The 25653-nt window shown below is 52.8% G+C and overlaps 2 protein-coding genes across 6 annotated transcripts; both read right to left on the reverse strand.

The window, feature by feature from the left end:
* Window positions 1-3509: 3509 nt before the first annotated feature.
* On the reverse strand, window positions 3510-9699 carry MRPS15 (mitochondrial ribosomal protein S15). Its single transcript, XM_067725527.1, is given in 9 exon segments — window positions 3510-3593; window positions 3596-3658; window positions 3910-4101; window positions 5361-5419; window positions 6696-6780; window positions 7261-7309; window positions 8137-8212; window positions 9108-9152; window positions 9458-9699. Coding segments are annotated over 9 exon segments (777 nt in total). The 5' UTR covers window positions 9594-9699; the 3' UTR covers window positions 3510-3521.
* Window positions 9700-11529: 1830 nt separating this feature from the next.
* Window positions 11530-25447, reverse strand: CSF3R (colony stimulating factor 3 receptor). Of its 5 annotated transcripts, none has more exons than XM_067711957.1 (17): window positions 25209-25447; window positions 23918-23972; window positions 21912-21995; window positions 19371-19667; window positions 18321-18444; window positions 17977-18164; window positions 17003-17172; window positions 16732-16885; window positions 16560-16639; window positions 15965-16178; window positions 14896-15084; window positions 14396-14497; window positions 13642-13788; window positions 13390-13530; window positions 13014-13107; window positions 12686-12764; window positions 11530-12296 (listed from the first exon to the last, which is right to left on the reverse strand). In XM_067711957.1, exons 3-17 carry the CDS (start codon window positions 21973-21975, stop codon window positions 11817-11819), a joined length of 2523 nt encoding a protein of 840 aa, XP_067568058.1. In that variant the 5' UTR covers window positions 21976-21995; window positions 23918-23972; window positions 25209-25447; the 3' UTR covers window positions 11530-11816. The 5 variants fall into 5 exon arrangements, with proteins under 5 accessions (XP_067568058.1, XP_067568041.1, XP_067568049.1 ...); XM_067711940.1 differs by having other exon boundaries at window positions 11530-12323; XM_067711948.1 differs by having other exon boundaries at window positions 12686-12767.
* Window positions 25448-25653: the final 206 nt, after the last annotated feature.

Here is a 25653-nt window from a genome sequence, read left to right on the forward strand (position 1 = left end):
GACCTACTCATCATCTTCCCCTCCAGCCAATCAGACTTGAAACCTTAGCCTTGGTTTCCAACTCCCTCCCCCTGGTCCTCTTATGTCACCAATTCTGCTTTTTCCACCAAAATCTTTCTCAAATTTACCTCTTCATTTCTTTCTATCTGCATTACTGTTTCTCCATATTAATTGCTCTCTTTTCTTCTCCACGGGCCTGGCTGCTAGGCTAAATTTCAGAAGACACCACTTTTAGTATGACATCCCTTCAGTGGCTCTCTACTGCCTACTGGCCAGAGTGGACAGCCTTGAATGCCATACAAAGGCATTTCACCTGTGATCTGCCAAACAGTAGAGAGCCACTGAAGGGATGTCATACTAAAAGTGGTGTCTTCTGAAATTTAGCCTAGCAGCCAGGCCCGTGGAGAAGAAAAGAGAGCAATTAATATGGAGAAACCAGGGAAGCCCAAAGCCGAGTTTTAAAAAGAGTAGTCTAGGGACTTCCCTGGTGGCGCAGTGGTTAAGAATCCACCTGTCAATGCAGGAGACAAGGGTTCGAGCCCTGGTCTGGGAAGATCCCATATGCCACGGAGCAACTAAGCCCGTGCGCCACAACTACTGAGCCTGCGCTCTAGAGCCCACGTGCTGCAACTACTGAGCCTGCATGCCGCAACTACTGAAGCCCGTGTGCCTAGAGCCCGTGCTCCGCAACGAGAAGCCACTGCAATGAGAAGCCCGTGCACCGCAACGCAGAGTAGGCCCCACTCCCCACAACTAGAGAAAGCCTGCACGCACGCAACAATGAAGACCCAATGCAGCCAAAAAATAAAAAAAATAAAAAAAAAAAAGAGTAGTCTACACTCACAACCTGAATTTCCATAACATCCTCATTCCCCACCTCACTACCACTGGATTCAGCTCCCTCCACTCTACTGAAACTGCTTCACCATGAAGACTTTTTGGTCCTTAACTGACATCTCAGCATTGGATACTATACAGTAATTGAAAGCCTGCAGCCCAAGGCTTTGATTTGATCTTGCCTGGTCTGTGCACAAAAGGGAATATAACTAGGATAGAAATGTAACAAGCAGCTTAGCGTCATCATCTTACACCTGGCCTTCATGCATTATGCTGTCTGCCTGATTGCTAAAGGCTTTTGAGTTTGCTACAGTGTAATTACCAGAGCTTCTCAGACCACTTTTTGCCCTAGGCTGTGTGATAATGAACAGAACACGGGCTTTGGAGTCAAGACAGATGTGGGTTTGAATCCTTGCCTGCCGCTAACCAGCTGTGTGAATTTGGACAAATTACCTAACCTCTCTGAGCCTTAATTCTCTCACGGTAAAATGAGGATAATTATGCCAATATGGTGAGGGGGGGCAAATAGGTAAAGGCGGCTTTAAAGATGAAATGAGTTAATGTGCCTAACACAGCACTTAAAACAATGCCTTTCCCGAAGGGCCTGTTCCACGAATGTGCGAATGTGTTCCTTTTCTTGCCTTCTTTCCACTAGCCCCCTTACATGTCAGCACCTGGCCCTCCACACAATACCTCTTAGGTAGCTGTGAGTCCTGCCCCATAAAAGGCCTTCCCTCTTGTTCTTGAGGTGGTATTTGAGCAGCTCATCTTCAGTTCTGACCCTCTCATCTCATTTCTGATTCTGCAGGATCCCAGGTCCTCTGTTCCACCCTCATTTCACCTTCCCCTTAACCTCGACTACTCCTCCTGACTCAGGCTATGCCCTCAGAGATCATTCTTCCCATCCAGACATGGTCCTTTCTTCTTTGTTTACATTCCCTCCCTGGGCAATTTCACTCACACCCATGGCTTGGGTCACTCTAAACGTAACTCCCAAACCTGTCTCCAGCTGCTCTTTGGACATCACTTTAACACACCTTCCTTCCTTTCCGGCTTTCCTCAATGGCAGGGGTACTGGTGTTCAGATTGAGAATCAGATAAAAGCTACAAGTCCTGTCCCTAAAATTGCACACGTACAAAAAAACATTGCTTATGAATTCTGGCTTCCTTTCTTACTCAGAATGAAGTCTAAGGTCTTCCCCACAGTGATATGGACTGAATATTTGTCCTTCCCAAATTCAAATGTTGAAGCCCTAACCCTCAATGTGATGGTATTTGGGGGTCTTTAGGAGATCATGAGAATTAGGTCGCGAGGTTACAGCCCTCATCATGGGATTAATGCCCTTATAAGAGGAAGAGATTCACTCTCTCTCCCCGTCTCTCCCTCCTTCCACATGTGAGGACATAGTCAGGAGGCAGCCATCTGCAAGCCAGGAAGAGATTCCTCATCAGAAACCAAACAGACCAGCACCTTGATCTTGGAATTCCTAGCCTCCAGAACTGTGGGAAAATAAATTTGTTGTACAAGCCGCTTGGTTTATGGTATTTTATTTATTTGACTGCACTGTATCTTAGTTGTGGCACACTGGATCTTTTAGTTGTGGCATGCAGGCTCTTAGTTGTAGCATGCAGGATCTAGTTCCCTGACCAGGGATTGAACCCAGGTCCCCTGCATGGGGAGTGCAGAGTCTTAACCACTGGACCACCAGGGGAGTCCCAGTTTATGGTATTTAAAAACGGCAGCCTGAACAGACTAATACACCCCACAAGCTTCATATTACCTGGTTTCTGCTTGCTTCTCGGACCTCCTACTCTTCTCTTTGCTCACTCAGTTTTGGACACACTGTCTTCTTTGGGTTCTTCAAACATGCTAAGCATACTCAGGCTTCAAGGCCTTGGCACTTAACTTGGTGTAAGTGGGTGGGCTTTGTGGGGAAGGGCTTATCCATGACACCCCAGAATTTATAAGCAATGTTATGTACATGTGCAGTTTTAGGGACAGGACCTGTAGCTTTTACCATTCTCAATCTGAACACCAAAACCACTGCCCCCCAATCAATCAATCGCTCTGATCTCTCTCCCTCCCATCCACCTCCACACTGATGCTGCTTAACTATCAAACAGCCTTGTTACCATCATCACGCCTTTGGTTTTCAAACCATAACTGTCTCCCCTCTCCGTAGGGGACCGTGTACAGTCTCCTCAGCCAGCATAGGAAACCTCTCATATCCCAGCTTCAGCTTACCCGTCAAGCTGTATGTCCAGTTCTGCTGCTCTCTGAATGCAGCATGCACCTGTACACTTCTTTGCCTCTGCACCTGCAATTCCTTCTGCCCGGGATGCCCTCGCTCCCATTTCTGCCCAGTGAACTTCCACTCATCCTATACGGCCCCATCTAGAAGGGAGTTCGTATGCTGGCCTCCTCACGCTTCCTCTGTGCTGCTGTGTGCTCAGTCTTGCCTCCACTGAATGGCCCCTGGAGGACAGGGGGTTGTTTCTGTGAGTGTGTGTGAGGTGCGTTATGAGAATGCATCCCGTGGCATGTGAGGGCAGGGACTCTGCCTCAGATATCCCCGGGACCCCAGAGTTCCATGATGGAATGAATTCTTCCTCGTCCTCAGGCCACTAAGAGCCCCACCTTGTCTACTGTTATTCTTTAAGGCAGCAAGACATAATTTTAACATTTATTGGTTTCCTTTGATTGCCTCTGGTCCAGTTTTGGAAGGCCTCTCTGGGTTCTTCTGGCGCTGTTTCTGGCTGCTGCAGCTGCAGCTTTTAAGGCCCTTTTTTGCTTCTTCAGCTTTTGAGCCTCTTGGAAAACCTGGGGATGAGAGAGGGCAGGAAAAAACTTTGTAATGCTATGCAAAACCTCAGACTTCGAGCATCTGGGGTGGGAAGTGACTCCCCCCGATGGTCACCCTAGCCTTTCTCTATGGGCTTCGTGCCCTGGGAGCCACCTCAAAGCCTCGGGGCCAGCTCCACGCCTTGCTCAGAAACAGACGACCCCTCCCTTATGCTCTCCCCACCACGGTCCTGGAGTGGGGCAACCAAAGCAGCAGTCCCAACTCGTACCCGAATGCACAGGGCCTTCTTGGTCACCCAGCGGCGGTGGGCTTTCCGGTAGTACAGAGGGGGAAAGGTGTACTCAATCCCCAGCTCCCTGCACGTCTTCTCAAAGACAGCATAGTTGGTCTTGCGGAGGTTTTTGAGCATCTTTTTCCTCTGGTCAATGCTCATCAGTAGATAGCGCTTGTGGGCTTTGTCCTGTACGAGAGTTGGTATTACTTTGAGTATTATGTAAATAAGTGCTGTGCCACTTCACAGTAGCAAAGGATGGTCATTTTACCCTGGCAATGAAACTTCCCCACAATCTTAGGCAAATATTAGTGCAACTCTGAGGTAGGCAGTGTTACTGTTATTCCCATTTTACAGATGGGAAAATAAAGGCTCATAGATGTTAACTGATTCATTAAAGGTTCTAGAACTGCTGGGTCGGGACCTTGTGTTAGACCCTGAATCCAGGTCTAGTGGTCTGACTCCACATCTCATGCTCTTTCCCCTGTACCACCCACTCAGCCTCTGCACAGCTCAGCAAACTATCAGCTGGGGTGGAGAGGAGGGAAGGCTTAGGAAAACCCCTGCCCTCAGCCAGGCACTGCTCCCTCAGTGGGGCTGGCATTCCATACTCCAACTCTGATCTCCAAGGAACAGCTCAACTAGCTTCAGGGAACACTGAGGTGCTAGGTGTGGAGCTGGGCCAGTCTGTGTTCACAACTGTGTGTTTATTAAAAATACCAGCAATTGCCTAATTATAGCAGCTCTGTGTCCGACACTGTGCTGAGATCCAGCAGAATGGTTAGGAGTGTGGGCCCTGGAGCAAGATCACCAAGTTTCAAGTCCTAGCACATCATTTCCTAGTGGTGTGCCTGTGCCTGGAGGGATAACTTCATTATGCCAGCCTAGCTCATTCTTCTGTACAATGGGATACAAAGACAAGTATAAAGGTTAAATGAACTGATGCATGTGAAGTATTTAGCATGAGGCCTAAATACTTTATATGCGTCATGTTGGCTGCCATTACTTCATACAGTCCTTGCAATCCTGTCGGTGGGTACTATTATGATCCCCGTTTGACAGACAGGAGAATTGAGGCTTGGACATGTAACTTCCCCAGGGCCACACAGCCAGTTAAGTGGCAGTGGCAGAGCTGGGATTTGAACTTGGGGCAATCTGACTCCATGCACGCATTCAACAACTATTTATTGAGCGCCCACTATGTGCCACACGCTGTGCCCTTGCTTTGAAGTTTGTGTTCTTGACCATTAGTGACACTCAGCACTGTCCTGTAAGGCTCCCATTTCACCCCTGGAGGTGGAAGGGAAGTGTGTTTCCCACCGCAGCTGAGGGGTGGGTGCTCTGCTGCTCTAGCCACCTGGCTTCTCAAGCTGTTTCTCTGGACCCAGAGCCCATCAGTGCTCAGGCTCCTCTCCCCCAGCTAGCCGTGAGTGAGGCCCAAGGGTTACCTTTCGATGTTTCTGCATGTGTGCTTCATAACTGTGGATCTTGACAGTCAAGGCAACAACTGAAACCACAAACCACAGAGGATGAGAGCCGGGCACACAGGAAGGAAGAGCCAGACCCTGGTTATGTTTTAAGACCTCAAGGAAGGGCTTCCCTGGTGGCACAGTGGTTGAGAATCTGCCTGCCAATGCAGGGGACACGGGTTCGAGCCCTGGTCCGGGAAGATCCCACATGCCGCGGACCAACTAAGCCCGAGCGCCACAACTACTGAGCCTGTGTGCCACAACTACTGAAGCCCCCGTGCCTAGAGCCCACGCTCTGCAAAAGAGGGAAGCCACCACAATGAGAAGCCCGTGCACCGCAACGAAGAGTAGCCCCCGCTCACCACAACCAGAGAAAAGCCCACGTGCAGCAACGAAGACCCAACGCAGCCAAGAATAAAATAAAATAAATTAAAAAAAAGAAGACCTCAAGGAATAACAATCACCAAAGCTCTTGTACACCTCTCTATCACTCCCAGAGCACTCTGAACTTCAAGATCTCAAAAGCCTTTGGATTATCTTTCCTTTAGAAAGCAAAGTATAAGGAAGGGAAGTTCCTTAATCTTATGAAGGTATCATCCCCAAACCCCAAATCCCAAATCAGCATTCTTAATGGTAAAACTTTAGAACATTCCTGTTAAATTCAGGAATTAGTCTGGGATGGCTGCTGTCACGGTTTATGATTCAATACTGCCCTGGAGGTCCTCACCAATGTAATAATTTAAGATCCCAAGACTGTCAAGGGTCTCCTCCTTGCCTCTTCCCTTCCAGCTGCCATCCTTATCTCTGTGTTTTCATTAATGAGTTTTCAGAATTATCAGCTCCCACTCATCTCCTAAAGCCCCAGAATATTCTTCCCTCAGCTATCCTCTTATTTAGCTCAAACCTATATTGCAAAGGCAAAAGCAGAAGGTGGCCCCAAGGAGAGGCTGTCACTACAGCAGGCCCTTGCCGTACACACACTGAGCTCTGGGAACACTGCAGAGAGTGCAGTGGGAACGCTGGCCCTGACCCCATGCCCTTTCACACCACCTCAGCTGCAGAGTGGAGACAGAGACAAGCTCTGGTTCCTGAGGAGCTTGGCCTGAGCTCATACAGAGGTAGGTACGAGGCAGGACCTGGGCGCTGACTACAGCATCAAGGATAGAGTCCAGTTTTCACTGTCCTTGGTCCTTCCCGTCTCTCCCTTTACCAAGCCACATCTAATACCAGCGTATCTGCAGGTGAGGGGCCTGGATTAAGTACCAGCTAGCAGACTCCCCTGCACCCCGACCCCCCCAGGGCCCCCCGACCAACTTCGAGCCTCCAGGGAGCCGGCGTCCTTAGGGTTTTCCACGACCTTGTTCATCAGCTGCTCTTTCTTGACTTTTAGCTTCTCTTTCTGTTGAAGACAGAGACCGAGAATCTGTGAGGTCTGCCCCCTGTAAGAACTTGCCCTCATACCTCCAGGGCCAGGGCCACAGTCATAGCAACTAGGCCATAAGGCTCAGGGCGTGACTTTACTCTGCTCATCAGGGTGTGGCCTCTGGCCAACCACATGGTTGTTCACATCTAGGTGAGCCCAAGGCCAATGCCACTGACAGAAGAATGTTGGATGAATGTCCCCAAACCGTGCTCACTCATTCAGGCATTAGATCTTTATCGAGTACCTACTGTTTGTCAGGTGCTAAGGGTACAATGGGAAACAAGACAGTCCTGGCCTTGGAGGTGCTCAGTCTGGGGGTATTGACAAGTGGATATAGAATGAGAGTGGGATAAGTGCTGTGACTTGAGAAGCATGGGCTGGGAGGTGTTACCAGGGTAGGAGAGAATCTCAGAGGAGAGGACTGAGAGAGGCCAAGCCTTGGCAAAGGCCACTCACCTGGTTGGCCATTTCCAAAGATAAGAGTTTTTTCACGACATCATCAACCCTGTGGAAAAACCACAGCAATGAGAGACAGGTGTCGGCAGGGGTGGTGGGTGGGAAGAAGGAAGGGGAGCAATGCTGTTTTCATTTTAGTTTGAAAACCAAGGATGAGTGAAAATTTCTTTTACAACATGAGTCTCTCTGGAAGCGGGGTGCCATTTCTCAGGGATTCAAAGTCAGCATAGATCTGATTTGCTGGGCTGTGAACACGGAATGATGTGATAACTACAGAAAATTGGGGCTGTCAGCTCAAGTGTTTCAGGTTTGTCACAGGGAGAGCAAAAAGAGGATTTCCATTTTAGCTGGAATATGGTTCAATCTCTCTTGAGACACTTCAATTCTACAATCATTGTTTTTTTCTCATGTCACACTGCACAGTGGGAGGGACTGGAGGGACTGCCCAGCTCCCACTGCACAGGACAGGGGCTGAGCAGAGGATCCTGGTTTTGGTATCTTTCAGCCCTGGATTCAAACTCCAGCTCTGCCCCTTAGGAGCTGTATGACACTGGGCAGTCTGACAATCTACAAAATGGGGACACTATTTCTTCCCTCACAGGATCAAGAGATGAAAGATTTCTACAAACACCCGTGAGGCACGGTGCCTCCTTGGTATCTCATGGTAGAGGGTCTTTACCCAGAGCACAAAAACGGCAAGCAGGTGTGCTCCATGTGCCCCTGCTGCCCACTCATCCTCACCATTCCTGGGCTTCTATAGTTCTCTGCCCTGTTCCATAGTCAAGCTGCAGATACATCAAGCATCTACCTCGAAGCCCCCTCCTTGCCAATCCTCCCAGGGCCCCCTGCCTCATCAAAGAGATTTCTTCTGCTTACTTCTCAATTCCGGGGATGTCCTGGTAGTCCTTGAGCAGCATAGAAGGGGGTGGGTCATCTTCATGGCTGGGCTGGACTGTCAAGTGGAGGGATGGAAAACACCCAGAGTCAACTCTCACTGCCCATCCTCCCAGACTTGGCTCTTCTCACCAACTCTGTCAGAGACATCCACGGTCTCAAGCAAGGCACTGGGTAACCCCGGGCTCAGTTTCTCCTCTGCAAATCCTGTGGGCCTCTGCCTTGATATTTCATGCTGGGAGTAGGTGGCCTTTCCCAAGACCCTGTACTGTGCCTGCACTTCTCACACACCTGTCTGGCTCTACAGTTATCAGACGTCCCGCTAGGATGGGTGCTCCTGTGGACGGACTGAGGTCGACTCCCTTTGAATCCCCCATGTCTGGTCTGCGGCCCAGCACAGCATAGACGCCCAACTAATGCTCGCTGGCTAACTGCATGAATGAAATAAGGGGCTTGAGAAGGGACCCTGAACTTTAAGATGCCTGAATTGTAGACACCAAATAGAGATCAAAGGAAACCCTCAGGCTTGGAGTGTGCTTGTAGATGAGGGAGAGGCATAGGAGACGGAAATTTGTCTTCTCCAGCCAGCCCCTGCTCTGCCGCTATGCAAATAGTACTAACTAAATAACACTAAGATTTAGTAAGAGATCTGAACAACTATGCAGACTGCCTGGGAGTGGGAAACCGGGCCCTCCCCCTCGGAAGGGCGGACACGAAGCGCTATATCCCACCCTCCACCTCCCCTCCTCTTGCCCTTCATGCAGGCTCCAGGCCCACGGCTTTGTCATAAGGTGGGCGTGGGCTTCTTCGCAGGACCTCCGGCCCCCCCCCGTCCCCCGCATCCCCGTCCCCCCCAGTGGCTCCACGTAGACACCTCTGTCCCCTTGGCCACCCCAAACTTTCCAGGCAATCTAATCTCTCTTCCGCCCCAAATCCCACCCAAGAGCTCCTACCTGGTTTCTGGGTGGCATATCCGCGGGCGGCCCGGAGGATGAAACCTACACAAAAAAGGGTGGGGGCTGAGGACATTCTCCTTCAACAGTCCAGCCTCGATTCTCGTCTACGGCCCTTGCGTTACCCTTCTTCCAAGGTCTTGGCCTCTCTGCGAGGACCACAGTCCCATTTTTTCCGCACCCCGAATACCCCATGTCTCTCCCACCGCGCCTTACTTGTTCTCCACCCACCACTCTTTCTCCTGCCGCTACACTCCGCCCCCCCTCCCCCCTAACCTCTTCCCGCGTACCCTCTATCTCCGCCGAACCCCATTTCCCTACTTCCGCTGTCCGGCTTCTCAGCTCCTTACCTCCAGGACGTGAGGGAAGGTCCCGCTGGACGGAGAGAAGCTTGGCGCACCCTCCGCCCGGCAGCCCGAGGACTGGGGCCTGGGTCACTGCCTGGGTCCGAATCGAACTCAGCGCCCTCCACGCCGCCCTCAGCATGGTAGCTTCTCACCCCCGAGGGGCCCGCCCCACGGCCGCCGTCGCCTTCGCGGTACGGACTTGGTTTAGGGCGCCGCCATATTGGCTCAGGCTCGACCAATCGAGTGCAGTTGCGAGACCGGATGAGCAGATGAGGACCGAGATGATGGATTGGCAGGCCGGACTCAGTGATGACGCGAAGTTGGGTCGAGGGGAGAGGTCTGGTTAGCTGTAGCGCGAGATTGAGGGAGCTTGGTCGTCGCCTGACATCGTTAGTGGCGTGCGGTGCTGTATAAACTCTTAAGATGCCACGTTTTCTTGAGCATGCCTCCCGCCCTTAATCCTACTCCATGTTCCTGACCTTGGGCCCCGATTATCTTGGGGGCTTCCCTGGGGCCTGTCGTGTCTTCTTCCCCCAACCTAGCATTTCCACCCCCTCTCCCTCCAGAGTGCAGGATGGACCCCTGTAAGAAATACTAGGTTTCAGCCTCTTCTCTGGCAGTGTTGCAGCGTGGTGATTAAGGTCGCTGATTTTGGACAGCCCTGGGCTGGAAGCCTAGCTCAGCCGTTTACTGGCTGTGTGATTCTGTGTGCAAGTCGCTCGACCTTTCTGGGCCACAGTGTGCTTACTCAACCATGAAATGGGAGTGGTAATAACCGTGTCTTATCTTTTAGGTTGTTAGAGGATTAACGGAGGCAGTTGTGTGCAAAGCACCCGGAATATAGTTAAGTATTCAAGAAATACTAGCTTTGATATTTGTGAAATGAGGGGTGTAAGGACAAATGCCAATTAAAAGTAGGAAAAATAAATCTTAATTGTCTCTGGTGCAAAAAAGGGAAAGACTCTTCTGCCCCTTGCTTTTCTTAGAGCATTTACTTTAGAATACCTGTAACTGTGAGTTCTTTCTCTGCCCTTTTGAGATCTATGTAAATCTTTTTAAAAGCTAAATAAGGCTCTTGCCAGTTTTACAACCCAGGAATGTGTTTTTCAAGGACCTGGGAGCCGGCTCTTTGAAATATAATCATTAAGAAAGATAGAGCCCCTGTCTCCCAGTTTCTGCTGGAGGGTAGGAGCCTAACTTCAGCAGGTGCCCAGCTCCAAGTTGCAAACCTCCCTCCGCTCATAAAGATATGAGAAATTTATTTTTCCTTTGGTTAATGGCAATTAGCAAACCCAGGTGGCTACCCTATTTCCCAGCTGAATTTAGGATGACCCCTGTGTGACAAGTAGTGCTGTCAAGTCCTCTTGCTTGAGGACTAGTGATTATCTTGAGAAAATGTATGCAATGAGTTGTATCCACTTGGCTGTGTAAACAGATACAATTTCTCTTCATCTTTCCAAACTCTTGAGCTGATTGCCTGTGACATTCTGGTTTAATTCTCATCCAATTAAAAAAAAGTTTTCTTCCTCTTCTACCCTTGTGGAGAGGTTTTCTAGGTTGGCAGGAGATTTTGTTTTTAATTACATTTCTGCAACAGGGGCTACTCTTTTCTGAGGTCTGTTCCCCATGTCCCACAGTTCTCTGTGACTCCCTCGGTAACCCTGGCCACCGTGCCCTAATGGTCATTTCTCAAGTCTCCATCACTAGAATGGGAACTCTTTTTTTTTCCTGGCCTCGCCGTGCAGCATGTGGGATCTTAGTTCCCCCACCAGGGATTGAACCTATGCCCCCTGCAGTGGAAGCGCGGTGTCCCAACCACTGGACCGCCAGGGAAGTCCCTAGAATGGGAACTCTTTGAGGATGGACTGAGCCTAGTCATTTTGGAACCCCCGCTGCCAGCACAGGGCCTAGATGCTAGGTGAGGGCTGGCTGAATGAAGGAATTAAGGAAAGGATAAATAAATGAATGATTCTAAGGAGTAACCCCCCCCCCGCCCCGATTTCTAGGGTTCTGAAAAGAAAAAGAACAGAGATTCAAGCACACTCAAGAGTTTCTCAAAACCAAGCCAAACCAAATCAGACCATAAACCAGTTTAAGAGACTGAAATTATAGGAAACAAGTACAAAAAGCTAGTGGGCAGGGCTTGGAAAAACATTCTCTGGCCTTTGAAGTGGGAGGCCCAGCCCATGGAAATTGGGGGGATGGGGGAGGGATGCTAGGCGCCAGAGATAGGGGGACACTGGGAGACTTTCTGCCTTTCCTGGGGCTGGGGTTTTTTTAGTGAAGGGCTTACTGACCTCCTCTTCTCTGGATAGCCCAGGCTTATCAAGAAGCAGGCCCAGGTGGGGAGTTCTAGGAAGCCCTAGAAGCCCCCGAGACCCTCCACCCCACTGACCCGGAGCCCCTGCAGGAGAGGGAAGTCAAGCAGTGGCTCAAAGATACAGTCATCCTCCGGGTTTGGGACTAGGGGCTCTGGGGTCCCCAGGGGGCTGGTCTGGAACCAGAGGTTCTCATAGGACTTGGGGCTGGGGGTGAGGCCCCCCAAGAGGGGCTGAGTGGAGTCGCAGCGGAGGTAGTGCCCAGGCCGTGGGCCTGTGGGGCTGCCCAGCACCTGCACGTAAAGGACCTGGTCACTGGTGCCAGACTGGGGCTGGGGCTGGATACGAGGTACTCTTGGGTCCCCCTGGAGCACATAGGCCTGGACCAGGCTGGGGAGGCCACAGGTCCCTGAGCTGTCATTGGACTCCCAGGGTCCTGGCTTCTTCTCTTCCTCCTCCAGCACTGTGATCTTGGTGATGGGTGGCATGCTGGAGTCCCGAAGGCTGGGCAGCTGGAAGGTATCCTGGACATAAGGATGTGGGGTGAGGGCCTGGTTCATTTCAGATATCTGCCCCAGACACTTCCTGCTGCTCTTTGCTGAAACTCAAAGGGTTACTCAAAGGATGCAAAGCATCTCATATGTTCCTGACACGTGTTATGTGCTGTTTAGACTTGGCCTGGTGAATCTCCCCAACGCTTCTGCATGGGATTAGTCCCATTTCACAGTGAGGTGACTGAGGGTTTGAATGGGTAGAGCAGGGATTCGCACTTAGGTCTGCTTTGCTCCAAAGAGGTGAAGTGGGAAGATGGGAAGGCCTGAGTACTCATCCTCAGAGGGGTATCCCTTCACTTTGAGCCTGGGCTGGGAGCCTAACCCCCAGCCCCATTTCCCTCTCCCTCCAGTGTTCTCACCTCTGTTGTGATGGTAGGCACCCAGGAACCCAGGCTGCTGTGGGCTGGGTCTGGAACACTTGGCCAGAGGGGATTCTTCCTGCTGGAGAAGGGGGCAGGTGAAGGCTAGGTCAGGCATGCCCTCCCATCTTTCCATCCTTTCTCCCACCTACTCACAGCAGCTGAAGGGACGACCCCTTCATGTAGAGAGGAGAAGGTGGAGGGCCCGACCCCCAGACCTGGGTCCTGAGGCCTGGCAAGGCTGAGACGAGCCTAGACCGGCTCACTCAGGCCTGCACTTCCCTGCAGGCAGGGTTAGTTGGGTGTCAGCCCTCTCAGAAGGACTCACCTGGGTCTGCAGCAGAGCTGGGCAGCCCCACAGAGGCAGATGAGCAAGACCAGGAGGCCGAAGAGGCCCAGGAGGATGTGCAGCTCAGACTCCTCTAGAGTGAGGGGAAAGCCAGAAGAGGCAAGAGTGCACGTAGGTAAGGCTGGGCTTCCTCCCTCAGACTGGGGTCCAAGGGCAGGGCTGGGTCTCCTGCCTCAGACTGGGGTCCAAGGGCAGGGCTGGGTCTCCTGCCTCAGACTGGGGTCCAAGGGCAGGGCTGGGTCTCCTCTCTCAAATCAGGGGATCCACGCAAGGCTTATCTACTTGCAAAATGGAGATCCTTTGGGTGAGGCACCCTCCCACCAGCCTTGTCCTGCCAGCCCCCTTCTCCCCTCACCTAGGGCCAAGGTCATCAGGGTGAGGCTTGTACTGTTGGTGGCCCACGCCTGGCTGGCAGCCATGAGGTGGACATGGTACAAGCTGGAAGGCTCCAGGCCGCGGAGGACAAAGCTATGGGAGGAGGCGTTCAGGACAGTGGCTGGGAGGAGAGGAGAATGGTGAGTCTGGGTTGGCTGCTGGGCTGCCCCAAGGCTTCTGAACCCGCCCGCCCTGGCCTTCTGGGGCTGTGGGGCACTGAAGATAGACTCACAGAAGGACCGGTCCTGAGCATTGGTCCAGAAGATAGTGTAGTGGGTAAGGGGGCTCCTCCCCAGCTCAGGGGCCTCGGGCGCCCACTCCAGCTGGGCCCAAGTCTTGCCAATGTGCCTTAGATGCAGCTCTGGGCCATGGGAGGGGGCTGCCGGAAGAGAGAGGTACAGGGGCTGACAGGGAGCGGGGCGGCGGGGAGAGCCCAGTTGGACTTCTTGTGGCTCCCCAGACCCAAGAACTGGGACACTTTGTGGGGGTGGGTGATAGGAGAGAGTCCAGGGGGACTCATGTCCAAGCCTCATTATCCCAGGAACTTTCCCTGAATCCCACCGACTGCTAATAAGTGGTTGAGCTGGGATTTGAACCTGCTCCTCTTTGACTCCAAAGCCTTGCTACCTGATTTCTGCCAGGCCTGATTTTGTCTGGTTCATTATTTCTGCCACTGACTCTCTAAGTTTATGCCAGGCCCTCAGTTGAATTTCTATCACATGTGACACCGGATCAGTTTTTGCCAGACTGGCTCCCTGAATTCTGCCGTGCTCACTGCCCAATTTCTGTTACCCCACCACCTGACTTCTTTCCAGCTGCAGGGGTCCAGTGTAAGCCAGAGGTAATCTTAGGATTGGGAGAGACCCTCTTCTGAGCCAGAGGTAGGGGAGGAAGAAAATGTTCCCTCGTATTCCTGATTTTGGGGGCCTAGACAGGCCTTGAGAGAGAGGAGAGGATTCTGAGAAAAGGCTTGGTGGCTGACAAACCCATCTCTTGGGAGTAAGCATAGATGTGCTGGGAGGGTCCTTTGGTGTCCTGGTACAGGGGGGTCACAGTGATCTCGTAGAGCTGAAAGGGCCTGATGTTCTCTGTAGAGAGAAAATAGGGGCACCCTGGTTAGGGGCTAGCCTCTGATGATGGTCGGGGGCTAACCTCAGACTTCAGGGGTAACCTGGGCCTCATTCTGCAGGGCTGGCCTCTGCAGTCTCTTCTTCAGACCATTTGGTGCGGGTAAGGGGCAAAGAGTAGAAGAGAGAGCTAGGAAGGTGGCAGAGTCAGGGCTGGAAACAGAGGATCCAGTTAGACTGCAGGAGGGACTTCCTGATTCTGAGGATGTGAGATGAGAACAGTGAAAGAACAGGAAAGACTGGGGAATCTGCGTCTTTAGGGTGGTTCAGCTCGCCCCTTGCCTACTGTCAGGCAGGTAAAATGTCTCCCTCCTCTCCCGGGCCCTGCCCACCTGCCCAGCCCCCCAGGCCTGCCTCACCCTGCAGCAGGGTCCCTGCAATGCTTCCATTATGCTCCATCCGCCACATCTTAGGGCTGCCGCTGGGGCTGGGGGGACCGAGGCCCCACTCAATGACATAGCCCCGAGGCTGAGGGCTGGGGGGCTCCCAGCCCACCCAGAGGCTGTGAGGGTCTCGAGCCACGGTGTGGAGTCTGCCCAGGGGTGGGCCTGGAGACAGAGTAGGAGACGATGACATGAAGATGAAAAGAATGCAGGCCCTGGAGCCAGATGCCTGGGTTCAATCTGGCCTTTGCTACTTACAAGCTGGGTGACCTTGGGTAAGTCAACATCTGAGCCTCAGTTTCCTCATCTGTAAGTGGAAACGATGATAAAAGTTTCTACCTCGTAGGGTCATGGTGCAGATTAAATGAGGTGGTACATGAAACAGGCCTGGCATGGAGTAGTGCTCGGTGATGATGAAAGCTAACCCTGTGTGGTTCTCGGTATGTATTAATTCACGGAGTCTGCCAACAGTCCCATTGTGGGGCACAGCTACGGTCCCCATCTTAGCAATGGGAAAACTGAGACAGGGAGGTTAAGTGACTTGCCTAGGGTCACATGGCTGGGAAATGGGAATATTAGCTATTGTTATTGTGAGTCTCACTTCATGAGGACCCATGTTCAGGGGCACCTGGGGTTGGTAGTGGCTGATCCCCTGAGAATGAGCATTTCACTCAGGGACTGTGTTCGAGCTGGAAAAACTTCGGGCTTTCTTTCCCATTTCCTTGGCAGAATAGACGGTGTGTGTGTAGGCACCACCACCGGCTTAGCCTGGTTCTGGCTAATGATAATAATAATAGCTAACACATACGGAGCAGTTACTTTGTGCCAGGCACATGTCTTAACTCGTAATCTTCACAGCGATGCTTTGAGTTAGATACTGTATCATTCCCATTTGCTAAATGAGTAAACTGAGGCCAGAGAGGGTAAGTAACTTGCCCAGATCACATTGCTAGCAAGTGACAGGGCTAGATTTGAACCCAGGCAGTCTAGCCTCCGAATTTACATGTGTAACCATCATGCTCTGCTAGCTGCTGGCCCCCTTTACCTCCGCTCTCCAAGAAGACCACTGGGGTGGGATGAGAGGTCCCAGCTGTGTTATAGGCCTCAAGAATCACCTCCCGGGCTTCTGAAGGCAGTTGGAAGGTACAGTTTAGCTCCGTGGTGTTGCAGAGCATTGGATCTGCCCCAGCCTGGTCTGAGGGTCTCAAGGAGACCAGGTACCCTTGGATCTGCCCGCTGTCTTCCTCCAGGGGCACTGGCTGCAGTGGGCATGGGGGAAAAAGATAAGGGGATGCCCAACTCATCTGGAGTGGGGAAGAGCTTCTAGATGGGGTGGCCATGTCCCAAGGACTAAGCCCCCCAGGCTGGGAGCCAGCCCTCCTCCCTCTGTGCCAGGTCCTAGGAAGGAGGGAAGGAAAAAGCAAGTCGGTGTATGCAGCAGGCAGCAAACTAGATGAGTCCTCCACTGTAGTCTCTCCAGAAGGGCCCTACCCAGCTTCCTACCCAGGCACATGCAAAGTGAGTGCAAATCACCTACAAATGCATCCAAGCCTCGGAAACCTGTTGGGGTCCTGAGCCCCAGCTTGCAGGGGTCTGTTTGGGTTGAAAGAGGTGGAGGGATGGCGTTCAGAGGGGGTTACCTGCCAGAACAGCTGCACGTTCACCGTCCTGGGGTCCAGCTGCCTCTGCCGCCACCATGTGTCCATTCTGACAGTGGGGGCTGTGGGTGGAGCAGGAAGAGAGGGTCAGGGAGGGCCCTGGAGGCCAGACTGGGTCCTGATGGTCGCTCCCAGCCTGTCACCACCCACTTACCCCGTTGTGTGGTGGTCAGCTCCAGGCTGGGGCTCCAGTTGCTCCAGTGGCCAGGCAGGCGCCAGCGGGTGCAGCGCATCTGCAGGGCGTAGGCTGTGGATGGGAGGAGCCCGCATAGCTCATACTGGAGGGTCCTGGAGGGCAGGGCGCCCACCTGGTGGGGGGTGTGTGTGGCTCTGAGCCTGGATCTCTGTGCCCTTCGATGCCAGCTCAACTTACCCTGCCCTCAGCCAGCCCCACCCCAGTCTCCTGAGGTTGCCCTCCGCCTCACCAGGTCCCAGCTGGCTTCTCCAAGCAGAGGCTGATGGCGCAGCTCACACTTCTGATCTATGTGTAGGCTTGGCTTCCAGGTCTCCCAGCGCAACCTCAGGCAGCCTGGCTGGGGCGGGGCCACCTCAGGGCTGGGCCCCAGGGCCCACAGTGTGGGGGGCTCCAGTTTCACTGCAAAGAGAGGTGTAGTCAGACCCCTTCTCTGATCAGTCCTATTGGGCTCTATCCTAGCTTCCACTTGTCTCCCTGTCTGTGGTTCCATTTCTTCTCTGGGTCTCCATTTATGGGATCTCTGTGTCTTTCTGTTTCTCTCTGTGTCTCTTCATCTCTGTGTCATCCTGTTTCTGCAGGTCTGTCTCTGTATATGTGTCTGTTTCTCTCTCTGTTTCATACTCTTGCCCCAGGGCCTTTGCACTGGTTGTTCTCTCTGCCTGGAGCACTTACCTTCTGGATATCCAGCGGCTTGCTCCCTCATTTCCTCCAAGGATCTTCTCAAATGTCACCTTCTCAGTGAGGCCTTCCCTGACCACCTTCCTGAAATAGTAATAGCCCCCTCTCCCCGTCGCGTCCCCCTGCTCAATTTCCTCCTCATGCTTGCCATTACCCGACATTCTATTTTGTCTATTTTGCCCACTAGAATGTAACATTTCAGGGGCAAGGGTTTTGCCTTTTTGTTTACTGCCATATCCCCAGCACCTAGAACAGTGCCTAGTGCAGAGTGGGCACTTCAAGAAATTTGCAGAAAGAATTAATGAGTGTATCTCTTTGCCTCTGTGTTTCTTCCGCCTCCTTGTCTGGGTCTCCACAGCTCTGTCTACGACTGCATCCACTTTGTTTTTCTCTCTCCTCCTCCTCTACCTCTAGATCTTGCAGCGTCTCATTGCCTGTCGCTGGGTCTGTGTTTCCCTCCCCGTGCCTCTCTGTGTCCGCCCATGGTGGGGGCCGCTCCCCTCCCCCACACTCAGTGTCACCCACCGACGTCCATGGGGACAAGGCACAGCTTCGGGGACACGCTGGTTCCCAGCGCGTTCTTGGCCTGCACCCAGATGCCCATGTTCTGGTACAGCTGTAGGTGTTTGCGGGGGATGGAGCAGTGGCTCTGCCTGTCCTCAGGCACACAGTCCGGGATGGAGTCCTCCCGGCTCTGACAGTTGCCCCGGCTCCTGCCAACGGACCAGGCTTGGGTGTCAGGCGGGGGAAGAAAGAGAGGCTCCCTTCTCCCTCCCGTCTCTGGCTCTCGCTCCCCACCCCTACAGTCCTACCCATGCTCTGTCCCAGGACCCAAAGGAATGGGGGCTGGCGTAGAGAGCCCTACTCACTTGAAGCTCTTCAGGGTGAAGTTGGTGGACAGGTGGGTGTTAGGGCCTGGCTCCCACTGGCAGGTGAGGCTGTTGGTTGTGAGGTTCATGAGGCAGGACAGGTTGTGGGGTGTGGCGGGAGGGTCTGTGTATGGGGTGGGGAGAGTGAGGGCTTCAGGTAAGACCACTCAGAAAACTCCTACTGGGAAACTGGCCTCGTTTCCTTGCCCTGGGTCATTCCCTTGTCTCCATGCAGGGTGACCCCAGAGGGGCAGCCCTGGGGGAAGCTAAGTTACAGGCACATACAGGGATAAGTACCACAGAGTCTCCAACCCTCTCAACTCTGTCCCCTTTGACAGTAACAGTGTAGCATCTGGTTTTCATCCTGGTTCTGCCATTCATTAGCTGTGTGATCTTGAAGTCACCTAACGGCTCTGTGCCTCAGTCTCCTCATCTGGAAAATGGGGGTAATGGTAATGTACCTACCCCCTAGGGTTCTTGTGAGGGCTGAGTGACTTACTATGTATACAGTGCTCGGAGCAGTGCCTGGCATATAGTGAGTGCTCTGTGGTGTTAGCTTTCACTGTTGTTGATTCTTAAATGAGAACCTTGGTCTTTCTTTGTTTTTAGTTATGCATTGGCTTGGCCCAAATCCATCCTTCTCAGTTTGAACAGAAGGCTGAGACTGGGGTAGGGGAGAAGCTGGGAGCAAGCCCAGCTCATAGAGAATATCCTCCCTGGAGACACTCTCCTATGGCTGAGGGCTTGGGCTTACTCGGCAGCCATATGGAGTAGTGGTTACTATACTGGCTTTCGAGCCCCACTGCCTGTTATAAATCTTGGCTCCATCCTTATTGGTTTGTGACCTTTAGCATGTCACTTACCCTCCCCGAGCCTCGGTTTCCCCATCTGCAAAATGGGGCTAAATAACACTACCCACTGGTAGGGAAGATGACATGATATTGTGCCTTTAAAGTGCTTCTTGAGCAAGAGCTTAAGAAAGAATAGTTCTTATTAGTATTGGCAGGAGGGCGTTGGAGGCAGAGTGGGTGGATGGCTGCAGGGACTCACAGCCTGCCTGTAGCTCAGCCTGGTCCAGGATCTGCAGGCTGTTGCCCCAGTGCAGGCAGCAGGAGAGAAGGGCCCGAGAGCGGTTGAGGTGGGGCAAGGTGATGGTGGACTGCAGGGTCCCATTTGGCAGGTACTGCTGCCTCTCCCCGGGCTGAAGCTCTGCTTCCAACTTCCATACAATGTGCGATTCCGAGTCCAGGCGGCTGCAGTTCTGGCTGATGGTGCAGGAGGCTGTGATTGGATCCCCCAGGCGGACGATGGGGGCTGAGAGGCTGATGTGCCCGCACTGCTCCATGCCTGGGGTGGAAGAGAAGGGGCCGTAAGTGACTCCTCTGCCTGGCAGAGCTGGGCTCCTAGACTCAGTACCCCTAGACTCTGTGCCGTTACCTTCATGCTTTACCTCCCAAGATGTGTCACTGGAATGGGGAGGATGTGTATGGGGACCGTGAGAGGCTCTGGGGGTGAGATCAAGATAGTGGTGTGTGGGTAAATGTTTATCAGCTGGCTATACAGAGAGAGACAGATCCTGGTTTGTAGCCTGGGCTGCTTTCCCTGGTGTAAATATTCCCACCGTGGCTGATTGCAAGCTACCAGTGTGACATCACTGAATGTGAACCCGGGAAGAGATGTACACAGTCAGCGCTTGCAAGCCAACCCCAGCACGCCACCAGATGGGAGATTACTCCCCTCCCCAGCAGTGGTGAAACAATGGTTAGAATGATAAGAACCCCACAGCCACAGCAATCTTTTCAGATTTCAAATCTGTTACCCCATCTTGATTATAGCACTTCAATGGTACGTTATTCCTCTGAAAGGCAGTATGGTATGTGGGTAAGAGCATGGATGTTGGAACTAGACTGCCTAGGTTTAGAGCCTGGTTCTATTGCTTATTAATTATGTGACCTTGATGTGTCACTGAGACTTTCTGTGCCTCAGTTTTCTCATCTGTAAAATGGGGATAAAAAAGTCCCTACCTCAGTTTTGCTGGAAGGATTAGATGTGAGAACACATGTAAGGCACTTAGAATAGTGCCTGTCATGTAAATATTTGCTGCCGTGATTAGGATAAAGACTCAGATCCTTCTCACAGCCCTTGTGGCCTGGGCCCTGCCTAGCCCTCCTTGTTCCAGCTCAGACCATCCTTTTCCAGCTCCCATCACTCTGGCCTTCTTGCTATTTCTTGAAAGCGCCATGCTCCCTCCAATCTCCGGATCTTTGTACCTGCTGATCCTTTTGGAGGTGCTCCTTTGCTTCTCTCCCACCCCTCCTTCACCTGGTTAACATTTAGGCGTCTTGCGGGGAACCAGACCTGAACCTGGTCAGGTTCTGACCAACCAGACCAGGCCAAGCCCCTTGAACTTTCCCAAAGCTCTTATTGTCCTTCATAATTATGTAGTCATGTGATTATTTGCTTGTTTGTCCCCCAAACTAGACCATGGGTTTTGTGAGGCCAGAGACCTTGGGTGTTTCACTCATTGCTGCATTCCCAGCACCTAGCCCAGAGCAGGCCCTTGGTGGATACATGTGGAATAAATGAGTAAGCACTGCACTTTGCCCACGATGCCTTCTCTCCTCTCCCAGGTGTTCTTCAGCCCATTTTGCTGATGGGGATGCTGAGCCCTTAAGAGGAGGAGCAATTTGTTTAGGGTCACAGAGCAAGTTCATGGAGGCTTGTACTACTCCACAGACTCAGAATTTCAGACTAGAAGGAAACTTGCCAACTGTTCACTTCAAAACTCCACATGATACTGAGTCCTCCACAGCAGGGCTAGGATGGCCTAGTTTTGTATGGCCTGCCAGCTAAGAACATTTTTTATATGTCTAAAGGGTTGAAAACCAAACCAAACAAAAACCAAACAAGAACATGCAACAGAGACTGTATGTGGCCTGCAAAGCTGAACATTACATCAAAGTTTGCCGACCCCTGCTGTGCCTTGGCTTGCATACCCCCAGAGATGGGAGGCTCTCCACCTCTCAAGATAGAGTTTCCATAGTCTGGAGAGCTCTACCTGGGATTCTTTTTATTTTATTTTATTTATTTATTTTTTGGCCGTGCCATGTGGCATGCGGGATCTTAGTTTCATGAGGAGGGATCAAACCCATGCCCCCTGCAGTGGAAGCGTAGAGTCCTAACCACTGGACCGGCAGGGAATTCCCTGGGATTCTATATTTCAGGATTAAAGCTGCCTCCTTACGTCTTCCACCCTGATCCCTTTGCTGCCCGTGAAGGCTGCACAGGACTCAGGGGTTCCTTCTGACAACACGGCACAGATTTGCAGGCAAGACCTTGGTCTACCCCACCTTCTCCGGGCTGGCCAGCCCAGGTCCTCTCACTTTTCCTCAGAGGTGGTGGTTTGCCTACAGAGGTCTATGCATGGGAGCCTGGCTACCCCACATCTGTGGCCCAGTTGATTCTTTTGGGATTCTCTGGGAGTCCCAGGAGCACTGTGGCAGTGCTGGGAAATGCCTCCCTCCTCCACCCCCAGCATCTCTCCCTGTGCTCCCCCCTCCCCTCAGCACCCTCGCTCCTGGCCACACTCACTTCTGGGGAGCAGCAGGATGATCAGAGCGGCTCTCGCTAGGTTCCAGGCTCCCAGCCCCGCCATAGTGCCGGCTTGGTGCTCACCTGGAGGCAGAGGGGGATGGTTAAAGTCATGGGCTTCGGAGTCAGAGCTGAGCTTAGTCCTTGCTCTGCCACAGTGTGGCTTCGGCCAGGTTACTTGATCTCTCCGAGCCTAGTTTCATTGCAAAATTGAGGTAACAACAGCCTATACTGCATAGGGTTTTGGGGGGAGGACCCAAAATGATACAAGTCAAGGGCTTCACGCAGGGCCTGGCACATAGGAGACGACTCTGTAAGTGACAGCCACTGTGATTATTCTATTTGCCTTCCAGGAGAGAGCAGGGAAAGGAGCCGCAGGGAACAGTATTCTTCTCCACTTCCGTTCTGTCTTAGCTGGGTTTCCCCCACAAAGCAGAGGCTGAGATGAAGGCTTGCATGCAGGGAGTTTCTTTTGGGAAGGTTCCAGGAGCAGAGTGAGGGAGTGGGGAGAATGAAATGGGTAAGGAGGGAAAGCCAACACAAGGGTTCGTCATCAAGCCGTCACATTTATGGACAACTGGGGCTCAGTCCTGCTGGAACCTTCCAAGGAGCCATGTAGAACACGCCTCAAGAACTGTCCACCCAAGGGACAATTCATCCCTTGGCTGGCTGAGAGAATGGGAACATTTATTCACCAGTTCCTGCCCCCCGTTGGTCAAGGGCTGTCCCTTGGTGTATTAATTCTCTGGCATGTCCATGTTGCACATGCATGAGTACCAGGCAGGTTCTCCTGGGTGAGCCATGCTCAAAGTCCTTTCCTCTGACGCTGGTGAATATCAGAGACGCTCCCTGGCAGAAAGGGACAACTCCACAGAGTAGCTGAGGACAGGTTACACCTTGGGAAGCTGGCTGCCGCAGAGATGGCTAAAGGGAAGGTGGGCTGGAGGATACCCCCAATTCTGGGCACAGACCTCTGGAGGCCTTCTGGGGCCAGGCATCCTGTGGTCATGGCGACAGTGCCCAGATGGAGGGAGCATTAGTTCCCTCTAATTAGTTCATTAGTCTCAGGAAGTATGCATGGGTTTCTACCGCTGGGGTGGGCTTCCAGCCTTTCCACTCTGCTCCCACTGGGGTCTCGGGGCCAGACACCTGATCCTCCAGCACTAATTGATGCTCTTGGTGGCAGGTCAGTGGGAATCACCAGCCTGTACATACATGAACACATACATGTACGTGGTGTCTCAGCTGATCCCCTGTGCTCAGAAAGAATTAAACTCCTCTCCCTTTTCTCTCCCTCCAAGACAGAGGTGGGAATAAGAAATGCCCAGATACCCAAGGCTATTCCTGCCTGCCTGGGTCTTACTTAAACCCCTGGTCTGTCCTTATGTGTTGCAGTATCAGGACACCAGGTGAATGCTAGCCCATAAGTCACCTTTTTGCAAATCAAGAAAAAAGCGCCCCTTCCTCTGGATGAATGCAGCCCCACACTAGGACCTGGCAACTAGAGAACAGGCTGAATTTCAACCTCCGCTTGCTGGGCAGCTTTGTGCAGTGAGAAACCTGCACAACTGTTCAGAGCACCCCAGTCTACCAATCAGTGGTTGGCAACTTTCTTCTTACAGCATGCCAGTATGATTATCCACCATGCACACTTGTTGGGGAAGATTTAGCCTCCTTGGCCCAGATTTTGGGACACTGGTGCCCATCTCCATGTATTTTTGATCATATCCCAGCCCTCCTGCCCAGCGAATTACCACTTCATCCCTCTCCATTGGCTCCTGTCCAGAGTGGGCAATGCAACCTCAAACCCCCAGGGGCCCAGGCATCCTCTCCCAGGGTTGCCAAGGGTTGGCACATTTGGCATCGGTCCCTGGTCCCCCACGGCAGCCCTGGGTGCTCCCTACCCAGCTGAGGGGGATCTGGGGCCAGGTAGAGCATGGTCTCACTCTCTGGGGGCCCAGCACTGAGTCAGACCACCTGGTCTGAACCCCGGCTCTGCCACTTACCAGCTTGGTGACCTTGGACAAGTTACTTCACTTTTCTGAGCCTCAGTAACCCCATCTGTGAAAGAGGGATAACAATAGCACTCACTTCTCAGGGTTGTGGTGAGGATGAAATGAGATGGTCCCTGATAAAAGCACTTAATATGGAGCCTGCAAAGAGGAAGCACTTAATAACCATGTTATTTTCACATGCCATAAAGCGGGACACCGCCTTGTGGAATCAGCATGGTTTAGTGCCTCCCTGCCCTGCTTACAGGCTGCGTGGTCACAGCCTCCTAGGACTGCCACCTTGCTTTTGTCCGTGTCACACTGCACGTTCCAAAGCCCCATTTCTGAGTCCCCTGCTCCTTGGCCCCCCAGTCTCCCCTCTTGCTCCAGCCATCTTGGCTCACTCTCTGGCCTCTCTCTGAGTCCCAGCACACCACGCTGGCCCCTGGGGTCACTGCATCACCCCCCACTCCTTTCTGCTTTCCTCTCCTTTCCCTCCCATCACATTCAGCCTTCTCCAGTTCACACCCCTCTCTCGCCTGTCCTTTCTACTCCCCTTCACGTGGATTCTTTCCATGGGAAGAGGGTTGGGGGGAGGAGGAGGCTGGCAATGAACAAAGGGAGAGGACTTCCCAGATGTGGTTCAGACAGAGGGAGACGGGCGGAAAAAGTAGGAAAGTGAGATACACAGACCAAAACGATGGAGAGAGACTCACAGAGATAAAGACTGAGGCAGGAGAGAGAAAAGAGCCGGAGACAAGAATGCTGATACACAGAGACCGAGGCACTCAGAGGCCGAGAAGCAAGAGATACTCGAGATTTTAAGATTCAAGAGACAAAGGGAACCGTGAGAGACAAAAACAGAAGCACAGAGAGACTCTGAGACAGACAGAAGCTCAGAGGCATGGCAAGCCAGAGAGGGGCTGAGGAGGAAAGAGAGATGGAGAGTGAAATAGACAGGGATGGAGACCGGGAGCAGGTAAGACACAGGTTCTGAGAGAGAGACGGGGAGAGGGACAATGAGTATGCCCTTCGCTGAGTCCAGCCCTTTCCTGAGCCCAGAACAGTGTCCTCAAAGAGATATTTGTCTGTGACTTCCCCAATGCAAATAAAAGTAGGGGCACCCTGGGAAAAGTAACTCAGTGTCCAGGGCTCTTGATACCAAGGGACAAATCCTAAAGGCAGGAGCTCTGCTCCCAGGCCCCCTGCATATGCACGCCCTTGACAGAGGTGGGGGGAGCATAACTGGGACTCCAGGGTCCCCTCGAGCCCAAGACCCAGCCCTCCCTGGGGCTCCCCTACTCACGTTGGAGCCTGCGGCTGGGCGCCCGCCTGGCCTCCCTGGTCTCTGCTCTCCTCTTCAAGGCAAGTTCCTGAAAACAGCCACAGCCCGGCTGTTCTCCCCAGCCCTGTCGTTAATGGCTCGGCCTCTGACAGGCGCAGGGGCTGCGGATTGCAACACCTGCCCAGCCTCCTTCCCGCCCTTGCATTGTTGAAGCTGGCATGGGCAGCCCCTTCCTCCCAGGAAGGAGCCTAGGAGGGAAGCTGGTGGGGCCCGGGCAGCCTTCCTGCCTCGGGGGTCTTAAAGGGGCAGAGGGATGTGGCAACGTTGTCCCCCTCCTCTGCCTCCGGATTTCCTGACCTCAAAGCTCTGAAGCTGGCAGGGCCCAGGCTCCAACCCGCTTGGGTGCCATTCCCATGCCCCCGCACCCCCCTGCCCTGGGGGAGCATCACTTGGAGACAGACCCTGG

This window comes from Pseudorca crassidens, chromosome 2 (genome assembly GCF_039906515.1).
Source record: "Pseudorca crassidens isolate mPseCra1 chromosome 2, mPseCra1.hap1, whole genome shotgun sequence".
NCBI classification, from domain to species: domain Eukaryota; kingdom Metazoa; phylum Chordata; class Mammalia; order Artiodactyla; family Delphinidae; genus Pseudorca; species Pseudorca crassidens.

Bases quoted from the DNA above. Each gene is read 5' to 3' on its own strand.
- CSF3R (XM_067711934.1), bottom strand. From the start codon at position 21,975: ATGGCGGGGCTGGGAGCCTGGAACCTAGCGAGAGCCGCTCTGATCATC. The intron at 18,165-18,320 runs GTGAGTAGGGCT...GTCCGTTGGCAG, and splicing joins TTCACCCTGAAGAGCTTCAA to GAGCCGGGGCAACTGTCAGA. The intron at 16,179-16,559 runs GTAACCCCCTCT...TGCCCACTGCAG, and splicing joins ACGTGCAGCTGTTCTGGCAG to CCAGTGCCCCTGGAGGAAGA.